The sequence below is a fragment of the Xyrauchen texanus genome, chromosome 47, assembly GCF_025860055.1.
Source record: "Xyrauchen texanus isolate HMW12.3.18 chromosome 47, RBS_HiC_50CHRs, whole genome shotgun sequence".
Lineage (NCBI taxonomy): Eukaryota > Metazoa > Chordata > Actinopteri > Cypriniformes > Catostomidae > Xyrauchen > Xyrauchen texanus.
In genome coordinates this window covers 25,497,402-25,516,319 of record NC_068322.1, presented here as the reverse complement: position 1 = coordinate 25,516,319, position 18,918 = coordinate 25,497,402, and the positions used below count along the sequence as shown (strand labels likewise).

General features: G+C 36.9%; 1 protein-coding gene across 3 annotated transcripts in view; it reads left to right on the top strand.

Moving 5' to 3' along the window:
• Nucleotides 1–17,865, top strand: part of def8 (differentially expressed in FDCP 8 homolog) — a 33,599-nt gene extending 15,734 nt beyond the window's left edge. For all 3 annotated transcript variants that reach the window (XM_052120991.1, XM_052120990.1, XM_052120992.1), the window contains 5 exons: nt 510–623; nt 968–1,048; nt 2,237–2,377; nt 12,293–12,402; nt 16,812–17,865. In XM_052120991.1, coding sequence (XP_051976951.1) covers nt 510–623; nt 968–1,048; nt 2,237–2,377; nt 12,293–12,402; nt 16,812–16,896 — 531 coding nt within the window. In that variant the 3' untranslated portion in view covers nt 16,897–17,865. The remainder of the gene's footprint in view (nt 1–509; nt 624–967; nt 1,049–2,236; nt 2,378–12,292; nt 12,403–16,811) is intronic.
• The last annotated feature ends 1,053 nt before the right edge of the window (nt 17,866–18,918 follow it).

Below are 18,918 nucleotides of genomic sequence, written 5' to 3'. Positions count from 1 at the left end.
CTCTGGAAGCCCAGATAGCTATAGGAGTAACTGTCAAATAATTAAATGTCTAAACACAGAAAATAACTGGCAATTGTTTTTATTAAAAATAAAATACAGAACAATTCCTGTGAAATGGCGTGTCACTTCTCGTTCGGTGTGCGATCCCTTATCATTCTATTCAGACTTGAAAGTCAACATGAAATCTACATTTACTTTTTAATAAATGTTCCTGGTCCTATTGTGCACAACTCATGTTATTAAAAAACAAAATGTCTTTATAATCTTTCAATTAATCCTCAATGGAGTAAGTCTTGCTCTACATGTTTTTCATTGAATGTCATATTTCACTTGGAAATGCGTCACATTTAAATGCAATTTCGTGTTGACTTAAAGAGTCTACATTTGATCATTGCTAATTAGCCTATTAACTAAATTCTCTTGAAATAAAGAATATTTGCATATAAAAGACTTCATGTTTGTTTATACTGTGGGAGTGTTTATCATGTTAATTTTCTTTCATTTGTCAGGTGTGTCGTTCATCCATGCGTTATCTGGCTCTGATGCTGTCGAGGCCTGTGCTCAGACTGAAGGAGATCAATCCTCTGCTATTTAACTTTGTGGAGGAGCTGGTGGCGATCCGTGTGAGTAGCAGAAAATCAACAACTAAAAAAGACTTCAGTTTACGTTGAATTTGAATATATTTAGATAATTTACTTTATAAGAAACAAATGTTCTGGTCCGAGCCCACAAATTTGGCATAGCTAAGGAGGTTTTGAATCTTTGTGCAAGTTTGCACATGCAAACTGCAAGTGATGGAAGTGAAGACAGCCATTAATAAGAAGTTGTTAGTGTAATTGAACTGTATGCAATAAATAGAAATATAGACCCTTTGTGTCTATGTTTACTGAGTGCGTTTTTCTTGAATGTCAGGTATAATAGTAAAGAATGTAATGGGAATAATCTTCTGATAACTGTGTCACTGCAGAAGTTACGTCAAGATATCTTACTAATGAAGCCATATTTCATCACCTGTAAGGAAGCAATGGAGGCACGACTGCTGCTGCATGTGAGTGTCATTTATTCATCAAAAACACAAATCTCATTTACACTCATTCACAGGGGTGAAAATAGTGTCATCTTTTGGTATGGAAAATCAAAATATCTCTACTATACTAAGTTTTTCTCATCTCCTGTGACGTGATTCATAGCATCTGCATCTTTGTTTTTCCTGTTCCTGAAAGATTTTCCTGTTGTGTAGCGACTGTGAACTGTGGGAAAGGCACTGTTATTATTATCAGAAGTGTGATACTAGCACATTAAAGGAATATACCTGGGTAAATACTGCGTTAAATACAACTTTAGCTCTATTGGCAGCTTTCTGTGACTGTTGTTTAAGACAGACAGTATTTAAAACTCATCTGTCAATTTGTAAAAACAAAGAAAATGACATGTTTAGACTAATGGACTTGTAGCAGACTCTGTGGGGCAAGAAGTTCACCAGAGGGTTTTAAAGCAGAAATGTGAAACTGATATTTTTGTCAAAGCACTTACATGAATTATTCAGCAATTGCCAGTTTATTATTTGAGCTGTACAATCTACATCTTGAGGTGGGACTTATCTTGGTGTGAGAACTTTAAGTTATGCATTACCAACGTCATTCCTGAGTTTGTAATGTAAAAGAAATTCAGTTTACTTTACTGTGTTATTTCTGTGATTGTGCATATGAATTGTTAGAAGCGACAATACATTGACAGATCTAATTACCCACCTTTTTCCTGAATGTGGACATGTTCATAGCAGAAGCCTGTTTTTGTTTTCCGGTTTTCACTTGCATTGAAGTTTGTTTTTAGCAGATCATTTGATGTTTAGTGTATAAAAATTAAAAAAATTGCCAAAAAAACAGACTTTTGGCTTCACAATTTAGTTGCAACGACCGTGTTTTGACAGTGCCTCACCAGAGTGGGTAGATTATATGAAGCCAAGGCGAGTTATGTTGGTATAATTTGAGTTATGACAGCCAACAACTACACAAGGTGAGCCTGAACTCATTTGTATTCCAACTAATACTTTAAATAGTTATGGATCTCTCATTTCAGTAGATTTTGTTTTGCTTTTTATGGAAAGCAGAACCAGAAAACGATTTATTCTGGTAATAAGAATCATCATGGCATCACCTAGTGGTTGCTCAGAAAAACTGTGGAAGACATTGTCTATAAAATACACATAGTCAGATAGTGTTGTGTTGTGTCACAGCTTCAGGACCGTCAACACTTTGTGGAGAATGATGACATGTACAGCCTTCAGGACCTGATTGACATCTCCAGTGGGCGTCTTAGCTGCTCCCTCACTGAGATTCACACAACCTTCGCCAAACACATTAAACTGGACTGTGAGGTGAGAGACAAGTCATATGCAGCTGTTTTCACATGTCCACCTGCACATGGAACTGAATTAGGAACTGATGATTGATTATATGTTGTTAATAATTTGATCCATTAAAGGTATAGTTCACCTATTTTTGGGTGAATTATTCCTTTAAGCTAATCTATTGCTGATTAATAAATTTGAGCACAAATGCGTTGAGTAATGGAGAAAAGATTATCTGTATAATTATCCACCACTAGAGGATATATAGCGCCCTGTCAGCTACACAAAATTAAAAACGCAGACGTGCATACTTCACAGCTGGGGTCAATGTGATCATGGAGCGTTTCTCTTTAGATGAAGATTACTTTTCTGCATAAACTGTGATCGTGTTAAAATACAACATGACAACAAGCACTGTTGATATGCCATTCTACAATGTGAAGATTTAATGAACTCTATCTTCTATACAAGTAATTGTTAACAGTAAATTACACAATTCACAAATTCATACTAAAGAAATACTGAATGTATTAAAAAAATACAATGAAGTAAAAATATATCAAGAGGAAAAAAACAGTACTCACATTTCTAAAACATATTTCTTTCAATTATATTTAAACAGTATGCTACATGCACATACAGTGGGTAATCAACCAGAGTAAGTTTTCTACTACCGCAGTCACCGTGTGAATGAGTCATTAGCAGCTCTAAACCGCTAAGGGGCGCTATAACCATAGAAATTCAACAGGCCAGAGCTGAATGCCTCAAAGCTCCATTCATTTGAAGGTGATAAGGTCAAGTTAAGTTTGTTTTTCCAACTGCCATAAAAGATAAGAAAAAGAGGAGGAAGAAGATCATCAACAAACTTAAAAACGCCTCAGCATTTATTATCTGGCTAAACGTTGCAATGGAGACACATGATAAAGACTTTACTGCAGCATTCATCATTCACGAGGATGCCGATGCATCATAGAGTTATTTGTTTGCATTTATTCATTCAAATTTCTTTAAAGACAATTATTACTTATACGTGAGTTTTTTTATACATATGCACAAACTTATGAGCAAGCTTGATAAAGCAACATATTCACAATGTCCGAAAACTGTTAAGACTAAACCTCTGCTTTCTTTTAAAGAGGCCCTTTTATGCTTTTTGGGATTTTACCTTGCCTTTAGTGTGTAATGTAGCTGTATGTGCATGTAAAAGGTCTGCAAAGTTACAAAGCACAAAGTCCAGGCAAAAGGGAGTTATTCTCTCCCACAGACAACACTACTCTTGAACTGTCTGAAACACCTGGTTTGCAGTCCAGCCATTACTTCCGTGACTTGGCTATGTCACTATGTAACACATTTGCATAATCCCCATCTAAAGGCTATTTTAAACTGAAACTCTGTTATGGTAAGGGGTGTTACATTTCTGACACATGCTCCAAGCAGTTTACCAATCACAACAGTATAGGGCAGTTGACCAATCAGAGCATGTTGGACTTTTCGGAAAGGAGGGCTTTAAAGAGACCGAAGCTACAACAGAGCATTTCAGACAGATGGTGAAAAGAGGTGCTGCAGCAATGTACAATATGAGAAAGATAATGTGTTTTTGAACTTAAAGCATTTTGAACTGTTCTAGTAGACCCCCAAAATAAAATAATGAACCTGCAAATGAGCATAATATGAGCTCTTTAATGTGGTGATAGGCTAGCCCATATTTTCTATTTTTAAACAGGATTATCAAATGTGAATACATTTATGTATATGTATAACATTGTGCCATATTATGCTGTACTCTCCTGGCAATAATAGCAAAATAAGTGCACAGAATCATTATTTAATATATATATATATATATATTTAAAATAATCGCTATTGTCCATTACATGAATAAGGGTGGAAGTTAGTACTGTGACCACATTATTTAATATTTGTCTCAATACACGCATTTTAGTTTTACGCTACATGTAACAACCAGAAATGCTATGCAGTTAAAACTGTTTGTTACCAGCTTTGTTATACTTTATCCATCTTTGTGTTTTATTAGTAGTTCATATTTGCTATTAACCATTGTTGCTGCAAAGCTTTATAACATTGACTATTTGCATTCAGATGTAACCCCAATAGACTATTGGTAACATTGAAATACACAACAAACTGTATTGAAAGTGTTGCTAAAATGGCGTGGAGCGTAACATTGGTGTGCAGGGTTTGGTTCTGCATTTGGCATATTATTTTTCCCATTCCGTTTCTTGACTCCACTCTTAATATTTTATTTAATACTACTTCTAATACATAATGAATTAATATAAATTAGTTTTACTATAGTAATATTGTAGTAACCATGTTTTTGTTTTGCTTTTTGCCAGAAATGTTAATTCAATTAACAGTGGTGTTACTAAAGTTATATTGTGTTAAAAGAGTAAACCTGTTTAATTATGTGGTTACAATTATTTTTCTACAAAATACAATGGTGATAATATGGTTATTTTATCTGTAGAGGATGTCGGTTTATGCATTATTTAGAAAATTTTTAACACTTATCGAGACATGTTTCTAGAATCTTTTTTTTTTTTAACAGGCAGGAGTTTTAAACACTCAGAGCTTCAGTGATTTACACCTGATCTCGACAGGGGGAGGATGTGTTTATATCTTTTGTTTGAGTTGAAAAAGGTGCAGTGGGGATTTGCATGTTGCCACGCGAGAACATGATCAATTACATTCGCAACATACAGTACATTGAAAACATTTATTTACGCTAATAACAAACATACTCATTGGCTTTATTAATTTTGCCAGTTTGTTGTTCATTAAATTGCTGATTGATTTTATAATGGCACCTAACCCTGATAGCACACAAGCATCACCCAGACGTCTATTTGATGTGTGTTTACATCTGGAAGATGTGTTTTTTTATGTTGTTTGCTCATCTGCAAAACGTCTAAAAGATTGCAGATGTCTTTGAGACGTGTGTAAATCGGATCTTTTTAAGATGTTTAGCAGATTTTAATTAGATTATGATGCGTTCCATGTGGTATCTGGGAATATGTGGGAGCAGCGTTTCAATGAGAATAAGACATTCAGATTTCATATAGTGTCATAATTTGACATGACCATCATATTGTGAATGTGAAGCTCAAGTTAACGTGCACCATTTCACACCGAATAAAGAAACCTCATTTGAGATGCTCGCAACTTTTACCGTAGCCTAGCACAAACTGATAACGCTGTGTGAAGTTGTGCAGAACATTTTGTTTTGGAACCAGATCACAGATCACTGCCTCTGTACATTGTTTTTTTTTTGGTTTTGCATCATTCACCATTCAAGTTAATTATACCACTTATTTTCATCTGTACATGGATATCAACATTATGTTGTAAGTTTATTCAGATCTCAGCCCCTGTTAAACTGGAACACCGGAGAATGACTTATAGGGAAGCCCCACTATCATAGCGCATTAGCAGGCATGATTAAAAGAAAGTAAACACACCAGCAACTTAAGAATATATACCATGTTTAAATTATATTCATTATAATAAGAACAAATGACCAACAATGATCTTACAGGACACAGTGTCAGTAGCAGCCACCTTGCAAAATTACCTTTTGTGAATCTGCTGGATGTAGTTTACTTTCTACATGTATCCAATCAGACAATAAGTTAAGAAAAATGGCAGATTCTGGTAGTATCGTGGAGTTCATACGTCAGTGCATAGCCCCTGAGCTATCAGTCCACATGTGTCCACAAAGAACTTTAGCTTTTTACTACTCTAAACCAACCACAGTAACTTTAAAGGAATATAATTAAAAAATGACAAAATAAGCACACTTTATATATATATATATATATATATATATATATATATATATATATATATATATAAGGGCTGTTGATTTAATGCGTTAATTCAGTGCGATACATTTTTACCAAAAATAACACGTTAAAAAAATGTATGCAATTAATCACACTTCCCCCGGACCATAATAAGGAAGAGTCCTGAGAAATGCAAGCTTATAGTACCACCGGTTTACTCCAGAGGGCAGTAAGTGAAATTTCATCTGTATGAGCAACGCACAGTTTATACAGTGAAGAAAAAACTTCAGTAGGCAGAACAACACAAACATGCGTTACGTTCTTGCGTTCAAAACACTTGAAGGAGCGCAAATGCGAACTAAGGGATCTCAAGATGTGTGTAAAGATAATATGGTAGTAAACAATACATTGTATTCTAAATCCGCTTTTGTATTGTCTTATCAATGATTAACTCTTCTATTACAAGAATGGAATGCATTTTAATTATCTGAATAGTTTTTATTTTTTATATATATACAGTATATATATAGAGAGAGAGAGAGAGAGAGAGAGAGAGAGAGAGAGCGAGAGAGAGATTTTAAATATTTAAAGATAACTATGTATAATTATATATTGATATAAATGTGTATAATTGTTATATAAGGGGCTTTCTCAGCAAATATTTGTATATGTGATTAATTGCGATTAATTAATCGATACACCATGTAATTAATTCGATTAAAAATGTTAATCGATTGAAAGCCCTAATATATATATATATATATATATATATATATATATATATATATATATATGCTTATGAGCAGGGTTTCAATTGAACCACATTAGTCTATCGCTGCAGACTAGCAGAGTCAAGGGTCAGTCTGGTCGGATACCCACTGTTCTTCAGTGGCTGTTTTGTGTTTGCATTTCCTTCAAATTTGCATTTGAACAGTTGGTCATTCAAAAATCTTCAAGCTGTTCACCACTTCAGTTTTTTATTGTTAGTGTTCATGCATAATACATTTTAATTATTTAACATAAATGTAAACTGAATTTCATTTAATTTCTGAGAGTTTGTAGTGGACAACACTATCAGCCGGAACCTACTGAAATACAAACTGCAATTCCAAAAAAGTTAGAACAGTGTGTAAAATGTAAATCAAATACATAAAAAAAACACACACATTTGCAAATCCTTTTTTACCAGTATTCAGTTGAAAACATTACAAAGATAAGATTATTACTGTTTTAACTTTTTTTTTACATTCATTCAAGTTTGATGCCTTGAACAGTTAAGTCATTTTTATTTGTATATCGTTTTCACAACACACATGATTTCAAAGCAGCTTTACAGAAAATTATGCTTTAACAGAAAGTAAACTAATATAGTAGTATCTTCAAGTCATAACAGTGCAGTTTGATAAAAAGCATGATTTTAAATTGTGCCTTGAAATAAGTAAACAATATTTGTATTTAGACCCCCAATGAGCAGGCTAAAGGCGACTGTGGCAAAGACGCAAAACTCCATATGATGGTTAACTGATAAAAAAATAACCTTGGGAGAAACCAGGCTTACTGTGGAGGCCAGTTCCCCTCTAGCTAAACAGCATGAAAATCATACCAATATTAGTATTTACAATTTGTCACTTAGATGGTTTCATCCAAAACGATCTAAGATACATAGCAAGCAATTTGTCATACAAAGTTTAAGAACATTTGCAGTCTATGACTCACAGTGGATTGATAATAAGTAGTAAGTGCAATTAGTGTGGGTTGGTTAAGTGCTCGCAGAACAGATGTGGTTTCAGCTGGTTCTTGAATGTTGAGAAGGTAACAGCAAATTGTGTGGCGGTTGATCGTTCATTCCACCATAGAGGTGCAGATAAAGTGAATGATCGTGAAATTGAGTCTTTTTGTGATGGTACAACCAGGCGTTGCTTGTTCATAGACCGCAGAGAGCAATTTGGAGCATAGACCTGAAGTTGAAGTAAGAGATTGCCTTGACTTGATGCAGACAGCTACAGGTAGCCAGTGGAATGAAAATTCAAAAGTGGGGTGACATGAGCCCTTTTTGGCTGATTGAAGACCAGATGCGCTGCTGCATTCTGGACCATCTGTAGTGGCCTTAATTGTGGCCAGACAACATAGCATTGCAGTAGTCCAGTCTTGAAATGATCAGAGCTTGGACCAGGAACTGTGTAGCATATTCAGACTGGAAAGGTCTGATTTTACTGATGTTGTAAACCTGCAAAACTGGGCAGTTGATGAGTTGTTTGCAGTGATATTAAGCTGGTCATCTACCAGATACTCCCAGGTTCTCGGCTGTTCTGGTTTGTGATAATGTAGTTGAACCAAGTTGAATAGTGAGGTTGTGGTCAACTGATGGGTTGGCTGGGATCACAAGGAGTTCTGTCTTGGCAAGGTTGAGCTGAAGGTGTCGTTCCATCATCCAGGCCGAAATGTCAGAGAGGCAGGCAGAGATACAAGCTGAGACAGTTGGGTCATCAGGCTGGAATGACTGGTAGAGCTGTGTATCATCTGCGTAGCAGTGTTAGGAAAAGCCATGTGTCTCTCCAGGAGACCTTGAACGATCTACCAGTGATATATGACTCAGACCATCTAAGCGCAGATTCCTGTGATGCCCAGGTCAGAGAGAGTGGACAGGAGGATCTTGAGGTTCACCGTGTTGAAGGCAGCAGAGAAGTCCAGGAAAAAAATGATGGATGATTTGGAGTTAGCTCTCACCAGTCACAGGGTTTCAGCTACTGACAAGAGGGCAGTCTCTGAGTGTCCTTTTTTGAAGCCAGACTGATGTCTGTCGAGTAGAAAACCAGACAACTGGTTGAATACGACCCTCTCCCTTTTTAGACAGGAAGGGAAAGGGAGAGACCGATCTGTAGTTGTTGACTACTGTGGGGTAATGTGCAGAGTTTTTAAGCAGCGGGGTTACTCTAGCCTGCTTGAATGTATTGGTAAAGTTTGCAGTTGTGAGAGATGCGTTGATACCATGTGTGAGTGCGGGTAAGATCGATGGAGAGGCAGCTTGCATAAGATGGGAGGGGATAGGGTCAAGTGGACAGGTGGTTGGACTGTTTGAAAGAAGCACTTTGGAGACCTCAGTCTCGGAGAGAGAAGAGAAAGAGGAAAACAGAGGATGGGACGATGGAAGAGAGTAGCTGTGGGTGTTAGGTGTTGAGAACTGGCTACTAATGCTCACTGCCTTGTCAGTAAAAATGTTGCGAAGTCATCAGCATTCAGAGAAGAAGTAGGATGTGGTGGTGAAGGATCGAGAAGAGATGAGAAATTTGAAAATAGTTTTCAGGAATATTAAGTATTGAAATGAACCGATCTTGTTTTGGTAATAATAAATTTTAGCAGCAGAAACTCTAGCCGAAAAGAGGAGAGAAGTGATTAATACTTACACAGGTCAGCAAGGTATTTTGACTTCTGTCGCTGTCTCTGTGCACTATCTCTTTATTTGATCCAAGATGATGGCACGGTAGCTGCCACTCCGGATCCAATGAGGCACATTAAGACCCAGCTGCCCCCCTCAGTTCGCGTATCATCCCAACCATTCAACCGACGATGCCATCACCACCACCCTCCATCTGGCCCTCACCCACCTGGATAAAAAGGACTCATACGTTCAAATGCTGTTCATAGATTTCAGCTCAGCATTCAACACAATCATTCCTCAGCACCTGATTGGAAGGCTGAACCTGCTGGGCCTGGATGCCTCCCTCTGTAACTGGATCCTGGACTTCCTGACTGGGAGACCTCAGTCAGTCCAGATTGGGAACAGCATCTCCACTGGGGCCCCTCAGGGCTGTGTGCTCAGTCCACTGCTGTTCACTCTGCTGACTCAGGACTGTCCAGCAATGCACAGCTCGAACCACATCATCATGTTCGCAGATGACGCGACCGTGGTGGGTCTCATCAGCGAGAACGACGAGTCCGCATACAGAGAGGAGGTGAAGCGGCTAACGGACTGATGCAGAGCCAATAACCTGTCTCTGAATGTGGACAAAACAAAAGGGATGGTTGTTGACTTAAGGAGAGCACAGAGTGACCACTCTCCGCTGAACATCGATAGCTCCTCTGTGGAGATCGTCAAGAGCACCAAATTCCTTGTTCACCTGGCGGAGAACCTCACCTGGTCCCTCAACACCAGTTCCATTACCAAGAAATCACAGCAGCATTTCTACTTTCTTCGAAGGCTGAGAAAAGCACATCTCCCACCCCCCATCCTCACCACATTCTACAGAGGGACTATTTAGAGCATCCTGAGCAGCTGCATCACTGCCTGTTTTGGGACTTGCACCATTTCAGACCGCAAAGCCCTGCAGAGGATAGTGAGGACAGCTGAGAAGATCATCTGGGTCACTCTTCCATCCATCAAAGATATTTACACCAAATGCTGCATCCGCAAAGCAACCAGCATTGTGAATGACCCCACACACCCCTCACGCAAACTATTCTCCCTCCTGCCGTCTAGTAAGAGGTACTGAAGCATTCAGCCCCTCACGGCCAGACTGTGTAACAGTTTGCACATGTCCAGAGTTGCACTGAAGTTCATTGTCACCTTATACGTGGCTGCTACCTCAATAACCGCTATGTCCATAGAACACTATTTCATAGTATGTTATGTTTACATTCAGCATTTTTAGAAAGTGTCATCTTTTTGCACTACTTAGATTAGAATGTGTACTGGTCGGCGCGGCACTGTCTCTTACTGCACCTATTTTCCTGTTTTAGTAATTATTCTACTGTCCTGTACTTTTTGCACACGTTTGCACGTACACTTTATGTAGGAATGTGTAGGTCTTATTTAGTCTGTGTAGTCTCATGTGGTTCTGTGTTTGTCCTATATTGTTTATGTAGCACCATGATCCTGGAGGAAAGTTGTCTCGTTTTGCTGTATACTATACTAACTTTATATGGTTGAACGACAATAAAAACCACTTGACTTGACTTGACTCAGCTCGGTTCGGTTCGGTGTCTCTGGCAGCCAGTGGCTGGAGGTTGTGACACATGTTGGCCTGGAGGTAAGAGGACCGACACTATCAAGACAAGATAGATAGATGACCAAAAAGTGGATTTTAGCAGGATTAGTGGCAGTAATGGCATGATCTTCTAAAATTGTGTAATTGCAGAGAGAAGAGAGCGGAGTGAATTTTCATGAGTTTGAATTGAGGTAAACGGTTCTCCCACCCCGCCAAGTCAGGGTGTGAGTGAAAGTGAAGTCAGTTGAGAGAGCTGAGGGAGTTGAGGTGTTGTATTTGCAGATCCATGTCTCAGTCAGAGCGTTTTGACTGACTGGCAAGGGCTGGAATTAATTTAGATTTGTTGACAGCTGACTGGAAATTCCACATTCCAACAGAGATGTAGAGGGGCTCTGGAGAGTCAGTGCTAAGTGACCTAAGGTGCTATGGAGTGCGTAGACTAAACTGAGTGTGTGTAGATTTTCGGCTACTTGAGACAACAGGAATGTACTGAAAACACATTCGAGTAGAATATAGAATAACTATGAGAAATAGAGAGATGGGGCAAAACGTTGTAGAGGCTGGCTCCTTGTCGTGTCCTTGCTCGGTAGACTCGTAGGTCTTCACCCAAGGTAGGTCTTCACACAAGATGGGTATTTACCCAAGGTAGGTCTTCACCTGAGATATGTGCACCACAATGGGTGATGTGTCTAATTGCTGCACTATTTGACTATGAAAAAGCCACATTGTTTTCTTGCTGGAAAATGCAGGGATGTTACTAAGAAAGACATCGTCTAGATGGCAGCATGTACTGCATATGAAACGAGTTAAAGGCTTAGCTCCTGTTCTTTAGCTCTTTCTGGGTCACATTTCATTGACTGTCCACCTTGTTTTACTGTGGGTGGTGTTTAATCTCTTTTTCATAAAAATATGAATGTAAAAAAGGAACACAAATATTTATTTTTGGAGTAAGTATATCAATACAATTTCATGAGTTGATACAGTATATTGATTTTGTACCACCACATTTACTGGAAATACAATTTAGTTTAGAAAATGTTTAAAGTTTTTAAAGAAAGAGTGACTCATATAAAAAGCACTGATGAAATCAGGTGTGCTGGTTGTTGATCTGTGGTTGTGTGCTAGCATCTCTTTTCCTCTGTCTGTGTCATCAGAAATGTCAGGCCAAAGGCTTCCTGTGTGAACTGTGTAAAGAAGGCGACATTCTCTTCCCATTCGACAGTCACACCTCCGTCTGTCACGACTGCTCCGCTGTTTTCCACAGGTCAGATACAATCACATACACTGACACGTTACATTACATTTCATCACATTACCAATCATATGTGCTGACACTTAACATTACAATTCATGCTGGTTTTAATTACAATATGTTTAAAAAATTGGCACATTCCACTAATTTAATCACTTTGAAAATAAATTACTAATCATATGTACTGACACATTACATTATATTTAATTACAGATAAATTATTGTAACTTTATATTATACATTATTTACATTTATTGAATGTTTATTGTTAGAATTAAAAAAAATAACATAAATAAAGGTTTTAAACCCTTAAGGCACGGTCACATTTACCTCTGCACGTCAGAATTCCGCAGGCGAAGAAGGCGTGGGCGGATGTGGTGTGTGTTTGCTTGGCAATTTGTTTTTTGCTGGTTTCAGTCTCTTTTTAATTCTCCACTTTAAGTTAAAAAGAATCTTGTCGCTAAAATGTTATCCTTGTCCATTGTGAGATTTCAGTGTAGCACCATCCAAACAGAGGGCAATTACAAACCAAGCAACTTCCTATTGGTCACACGCCGAATTAGCCTGTCAAAGATCACCAAACTTGAACTCCACGTGAAATCCAGTAGGGGAAACACTTTGCCACTAGAAGTTCATCATGTGAAATTCACAGTCTTGCGAATTGCTATTGAGATGACTGAATTCTGCCGTGCAAAGTTACATATGACCGTGCCATTACACCATGAAGGCAATCTTAAATGGTAAAAAGAAAATAAGAAACTAATAAAATCTGTAGAATTGATGATTGTGTAGATTTATTTTATACAAAACCTTTTGAAATGTAAAAAAAAGAACAAATATTTAGAAAAAATGAGACTTCCAGTTTTAGACACTGCTGAGAAAACGCTCCAAAAAGTTCATGTTTAAAGAAAATATTTATTTTGGCAAATATATCAGGGTGCAAATAAGCTAGTTTAAAAAAATAAAAAATAATTCTCCAACATGGCAACTTTACTAAGCTAAAATGTTGTGTTGATAGTTACAAAGAAATTAGAAGTTACAGCATTTGGAATGCTGGTGGCCTTTTTTGTCCAAATGTCCAAAACCTCTCCAAGCAAGGATTCAGGTGTTTGATTGAACATAAAAACCTCTCAATTAATCATAAAGTTCTTATTCCAAAAATCTACCAAATAATAAAAAACAAGTTACTTGGACACCACAGTCCATCAATTCAAAAAATGTGCATTGAGTGCCCTCTTGTGCACAGTCTGTACATGTGCACTCTGGCTCTGATTACCCTGTTTTACCCAATGTGAATTCTAACAATCTAAAAAGGCCTTTGCACACCAAATGCGAATGAAATATGAGTTATTGATCATGTTTTAGGGACCGCTGCAGTTACCAAACCAGCGCATTTGGTGGCTCCAAAGCACAGAAGGCTTTGACCATCTGTTTAAACGCAAGTAGTATTAAAGTATATAATAATGGGTCTGATGCAACTTCGGTTTTGTGTTTAGATGTCGTTGTGTTTAATTTGCAACATGCAGGGTTTTAAGCAAATGTATAACACAAGTAGATATACATGCCAATAAGATACAATCAGTATTGTTCCAATTGACAACATTTGTTTTAACAATCATTAGTGCATTACACAGTGATTTTAAACAAATGTACATATCACAAGTATATGCAGTATGGGTGGAAGTGGCATATAATCAGTATTATTCCAACTGATAACGTTTTAACTAGAAAGAATCAAGTGTAAAAATAATATTAATAATCACCCCTCAGACTACATATATTTACATCATGTACTATATACATGAGTGTCAGTCAACTTGTCCAGCAGGTGAACTGAAATAGTTTGTGAAGTGTCTCGAAAGTTTTCTTTCTCATCGAGCATATCAACAACACACTTATCATCGCTACTGCAGATCGTAGAGAAATAAAAATAAAATTCTTTGATCTGCTTGCTAGAGAATCGTTTGCTTTTCTTGTTTGTTTTGCAAACTTGTCTAGTGATTATTTCTTTTCACCTGGTGATGATGGGTGGAGGGCTGACCAGCTGATTTTTACCAGGGTCAAATTGCTTGTCGATTAGCGCCATCTATTGTAAAGACTTGAATGTGCTAACAGCAATCGTTTGCCTTGCTTTTATTGTGAAATGGCCATTTATCAGTGATTTGTTTTGCATTATTGCATCGCAATAATCTTTTTGGTGTGCAAAGGCCTTTAGACATGCAATGGCGGCAATCTAACATTTATTACGCAAAGTAGCGTATTTCATTGAGTTGATCTCAGAGAAACTGTTGTGAAATGCTTTAGCTATTAGCCACCATAGTCTGTCATGGCACTCTTTAAGGAATAATTCAAGATCTACTCATCATGTTGTGTTTGAGGTCGTTTGAATTGGGATCACATGCTGTAAGTTACGATATGCCATTTTCCATATTATGACTATATTTCTTGAAGTAATGGTCCAAAACACGACAAAAAGCCTCAATCAGTTTATTGTATTTATGTGGATCGCTCACATATAGTTTGGTCTCTGAGTGAAACAAATTTACTTGTTGTATTCTACTAATTGAGACCTTTCCAACTATATTTAACAAATGGATATAATTTGTCAGTTAATTAAATAGTAGTTTTTAAGAATGGGTCAGATCAAGGTTCTAAGTCTTACAACAACGCCTATTTTGTGTAGACCAGTGGTTCTCAAACTTTTTACACCAAGTACCACCTCAGAAAATATTTGGTTCTCCAAGTACCACCATAACGACCAACATTAAAATACAGTAGTAGTAGTAGGCTTAACTATTCAGCTACAGTTATGCACAGCTCATGCACTCACCGTTCTACTCACACCGGTGAGATCGAAATTCAGTGATTCCTCTGCGTACCACTAGAGGAAGTCTGCATACCACACTTTGAGAACCACTGGTGTAGACCAAGGAATTGGTTATTGACTTATAACAAAATAGTGCTCCAGATTAAAAATAAATTAGGGCCCCACATTAAAAAAAAATTACTAAGGCCTAAACTGAAACTTTAGGGTGCCAAATGGCTGTTTTTTTGCCAAATCACTGAATTGCTTGATTTAGATTGCTGTTCAGAAAAAAGATAGAAAGCATAGAAAGTTAATCTAAGGTTTAATAAACAGTATAAATATATAGCTTAGAAGATACTTTTGCATTACCTTTTGTCTTATAACTTTTCACTCCCCTTTCATAATCTATACAAGTATAAGAGATAACATATTGTTTTATTTAATACTGCTCTTCACATTCATTACAGATAATTTCATAAAGTATGGTATACATTTAGTAGTTTGTTGTCTTTTTGAGCATCAGTGAATGTTTTCACCTTGTGTAATTGTCCATATTTATATTGATCACACACACACACACACACACACACACACACACACACACACACACACATATATATATTATATTATATTATACATACGTACGTGCATGCGTGCATGCATACACACAGTATAAATTGTTTAACAATATTGCCTTAGTCTTTTACTGTTACCAGATGGCCAGACACAGAGAATACAAGAGTGTAAATTGAATGAAATCCCTGTTGCAGTTTATTGTGCTACTCCAATCCCAATCAATAAATACCAGGGGGAAAAACTGGTACAGTTTTTCAGATACGGACTTTGCATTGTAAAGAAGCACGCAATACACATGGGACTCTTATTTTGAAATGTCTGCACTGTCCGTTGTGAGCTCACTGACGGCTGATTCGCTGCGAAAATGAATGAGATTAAAACTGCTAACCTGAGCTCCTGAGTTAAAATCCTCAGTTCTTTTCGGATGATTCCGGTTCAAAAGAATAATTTGGTGACGACTCTCTTGTGCTGGGTTTGTTGTTGTTGCGTACAGTGCAGCGAGCTCGTCATCACACCAGAACGGGTGAAAAGGAGCGCCTGACACACTGGTGCACGCTCTATAGATGTATATGTGTGTAACTCACAAGATGATATCTGATGAAACCGTATATGAACAAACACACACCCCAACTGTTGCCAATGGCGACTAGATTTTAAATTATAGTCGCATTAAAGGATTTTTGGTCGCATTTGCAACCATTTTATTCGCAGTCTGGAGCCCTGCAATATATTTTAAGTATTCAGCACCCTTCAGTGGCCCAGTACCAGGCCGCTCCGGTTTTAAGAGGTATTCAGACATGTCCCAAATTTTGGTAAAAGAGTTGCAAATGCCATAGACAATGAAGAGAAAAGAGAACAACTTCTAAAATATTTACAACTGAATTCAGAACTGAAGTCCAGTTGGCCGTACTTCAGTCCACAAGGGGGCGATAGTGTTACCTTCAAATGTCTGTGCCAGGCAAAGCATTGTGCATGCACTGAAACTTGTGTATCCAGATAATTTTATAGTGATTGACTATGATTTTGTAATGTTGCTCAGGGATTGTTACTATGACAACTCCACCACATGCCCACGCTGTGCCAGAATGCTGGAACGCAAACATGAGGAATGTCTGAACCCATAGATCAGCATGAACGACAGATGGACGAACAACATTCTCACAGCCACATGTCTCTTATTCTCTATCTATTTGATATATTATATCTATTTATGAAGCAGTGTGGTTGATGCAGATCAGGAAAACCTAATCGACTTAATCTTTATGATGATTTTGAGCAGAAATGTACTTTATTGGCACTGTTACAAGTTCTTTTTACAAACAGTCTAAACCAAAACCTATCCTCCAAAATTACTTTATCGAATTCATTTAAATATTCATGTTTTAATGGACTTCATGAAGAGTAATGCCATATTTAACTTTTGACATGTATGTAAAAAGACAGTAGGGGATAGACTTTCAATCTCATCAAAGGTTTGAATTGTTGTTTAGATTGGCGATGATGATTGCGCAACAGTTGATACATTGAAAATGTTCAGTAGACAAAAAAACTCCTGAAACTCAAGTTGTGGAAACTAGATCTAAGAGTTTTATATACTGAATGCAATCACTCACAGCCTTGTTTTTATTCCCTTCTTTAATTAAATATGGCGCTTCTGTGACTAAGGTCTATAATTCAGTGTAGCATGTATGTTTATGGGACCAGATAAAAAAGATGATGCAACACTAGGCTTTTGCCATCTCTTTTTGTTTTGTTTATTTTTGTACTATTGTCTCCAAAACACACTGTTGCTTTGAAATGTTTTTGTACATAATATTATCTACAACATAACTTGTGCTCCCATTTAATTAAATCAACATGGATGTGTTTTATTGCTCTCATGGATCTAAAATATCATGACACCTCTCTGTGGATGTGCAAATATATCTCACAATGGAGTGTTTATTTAATTGTAATGATCTGTTATAAAACCATAGAGAATATCATATGAAATAGCAGCATGTTATTTAATTGTCTCTGTAATATCCATGTAAGAAGTGTTATGAAGTTTAATATCTAAGATCTCTACATTAAGCATGAATAAACTTATGAAACAGAACATATGGTAGTGTTTGTCTGTTGTAAAGATATTCTGCACTGTATTTTCATGATCTGTCCGAAAGTTGGTAAGTTTTTCCATTCTATGAGTTTTCAGTATTATGATTAGATACAGTATGATTATCAGACTATCAGTAGTTTTTGACTTGGTCCCAAATGATGCTCAAGTGTGATTGAGTTCAACTATTTAAAAGCATATATTTTTCCCACTCAATAGTAGAATATTGGAGAAATATTTTCATTCAAATTTGTTTGTATTGCCATTATAGTGCCATTCAGCAAGTAACTAGCTAGCTGACTGTGGCGAAGAAGCACTCTCTAGAATTATACACTACAAGTACAAACTATTTGCAGATTTGGTTTTTATTTCTTACGGTTTAAACACATTTTGAATTGAAATACAAATAGTTTTCTTTCCAATTTTCAGTGGACCCTAAAACACAAATTTGCAGACCCCAGTTTGAAAATACTGCTTTTCAACACATCCCCATTTTCATTATGTTATTACACGCATATAACACAGAAAAACTGAACTGTAAAGATGTGACTCCTGAAATGATTACTCAGTTCATTATTTCACAAGTGATTTACAAAGCCTGACAAATTAAACATCATTATTCATTTCAAAGGTACAACATTTTAGCAGAAAAAAGCCCAATTGTATTATTTGTGGTGTATGTCATTTTAAATATCATGCACAGTGTGTTCAGTATTAAGCAGAAGCTTTGAGTTTGCATGTCTGTGAACAGTTAATTATCTGCATTTCAAATTACAGCATCCACTCATGTATGACAACTGTATGATTAAATGTAAACCGTTTTGTTTATATACTCATGAAAAACAACAAAAGCTATTAAATGGTACACTTCCAAAAAAAAAAAAAAAACAATTACATGTCTGTACCCCTTTACTGTCGCTTCACCTGTGCTTTCTAATGACACACAATACAGGTGTTAGAAAGCAGGTGCGGTCTGTGTAATTGTAATTCATGTTAGAGATTTGCTCCCAGGTCTTGCATTTAATTGTGTGGTGTATTTACCGTGTGTGTG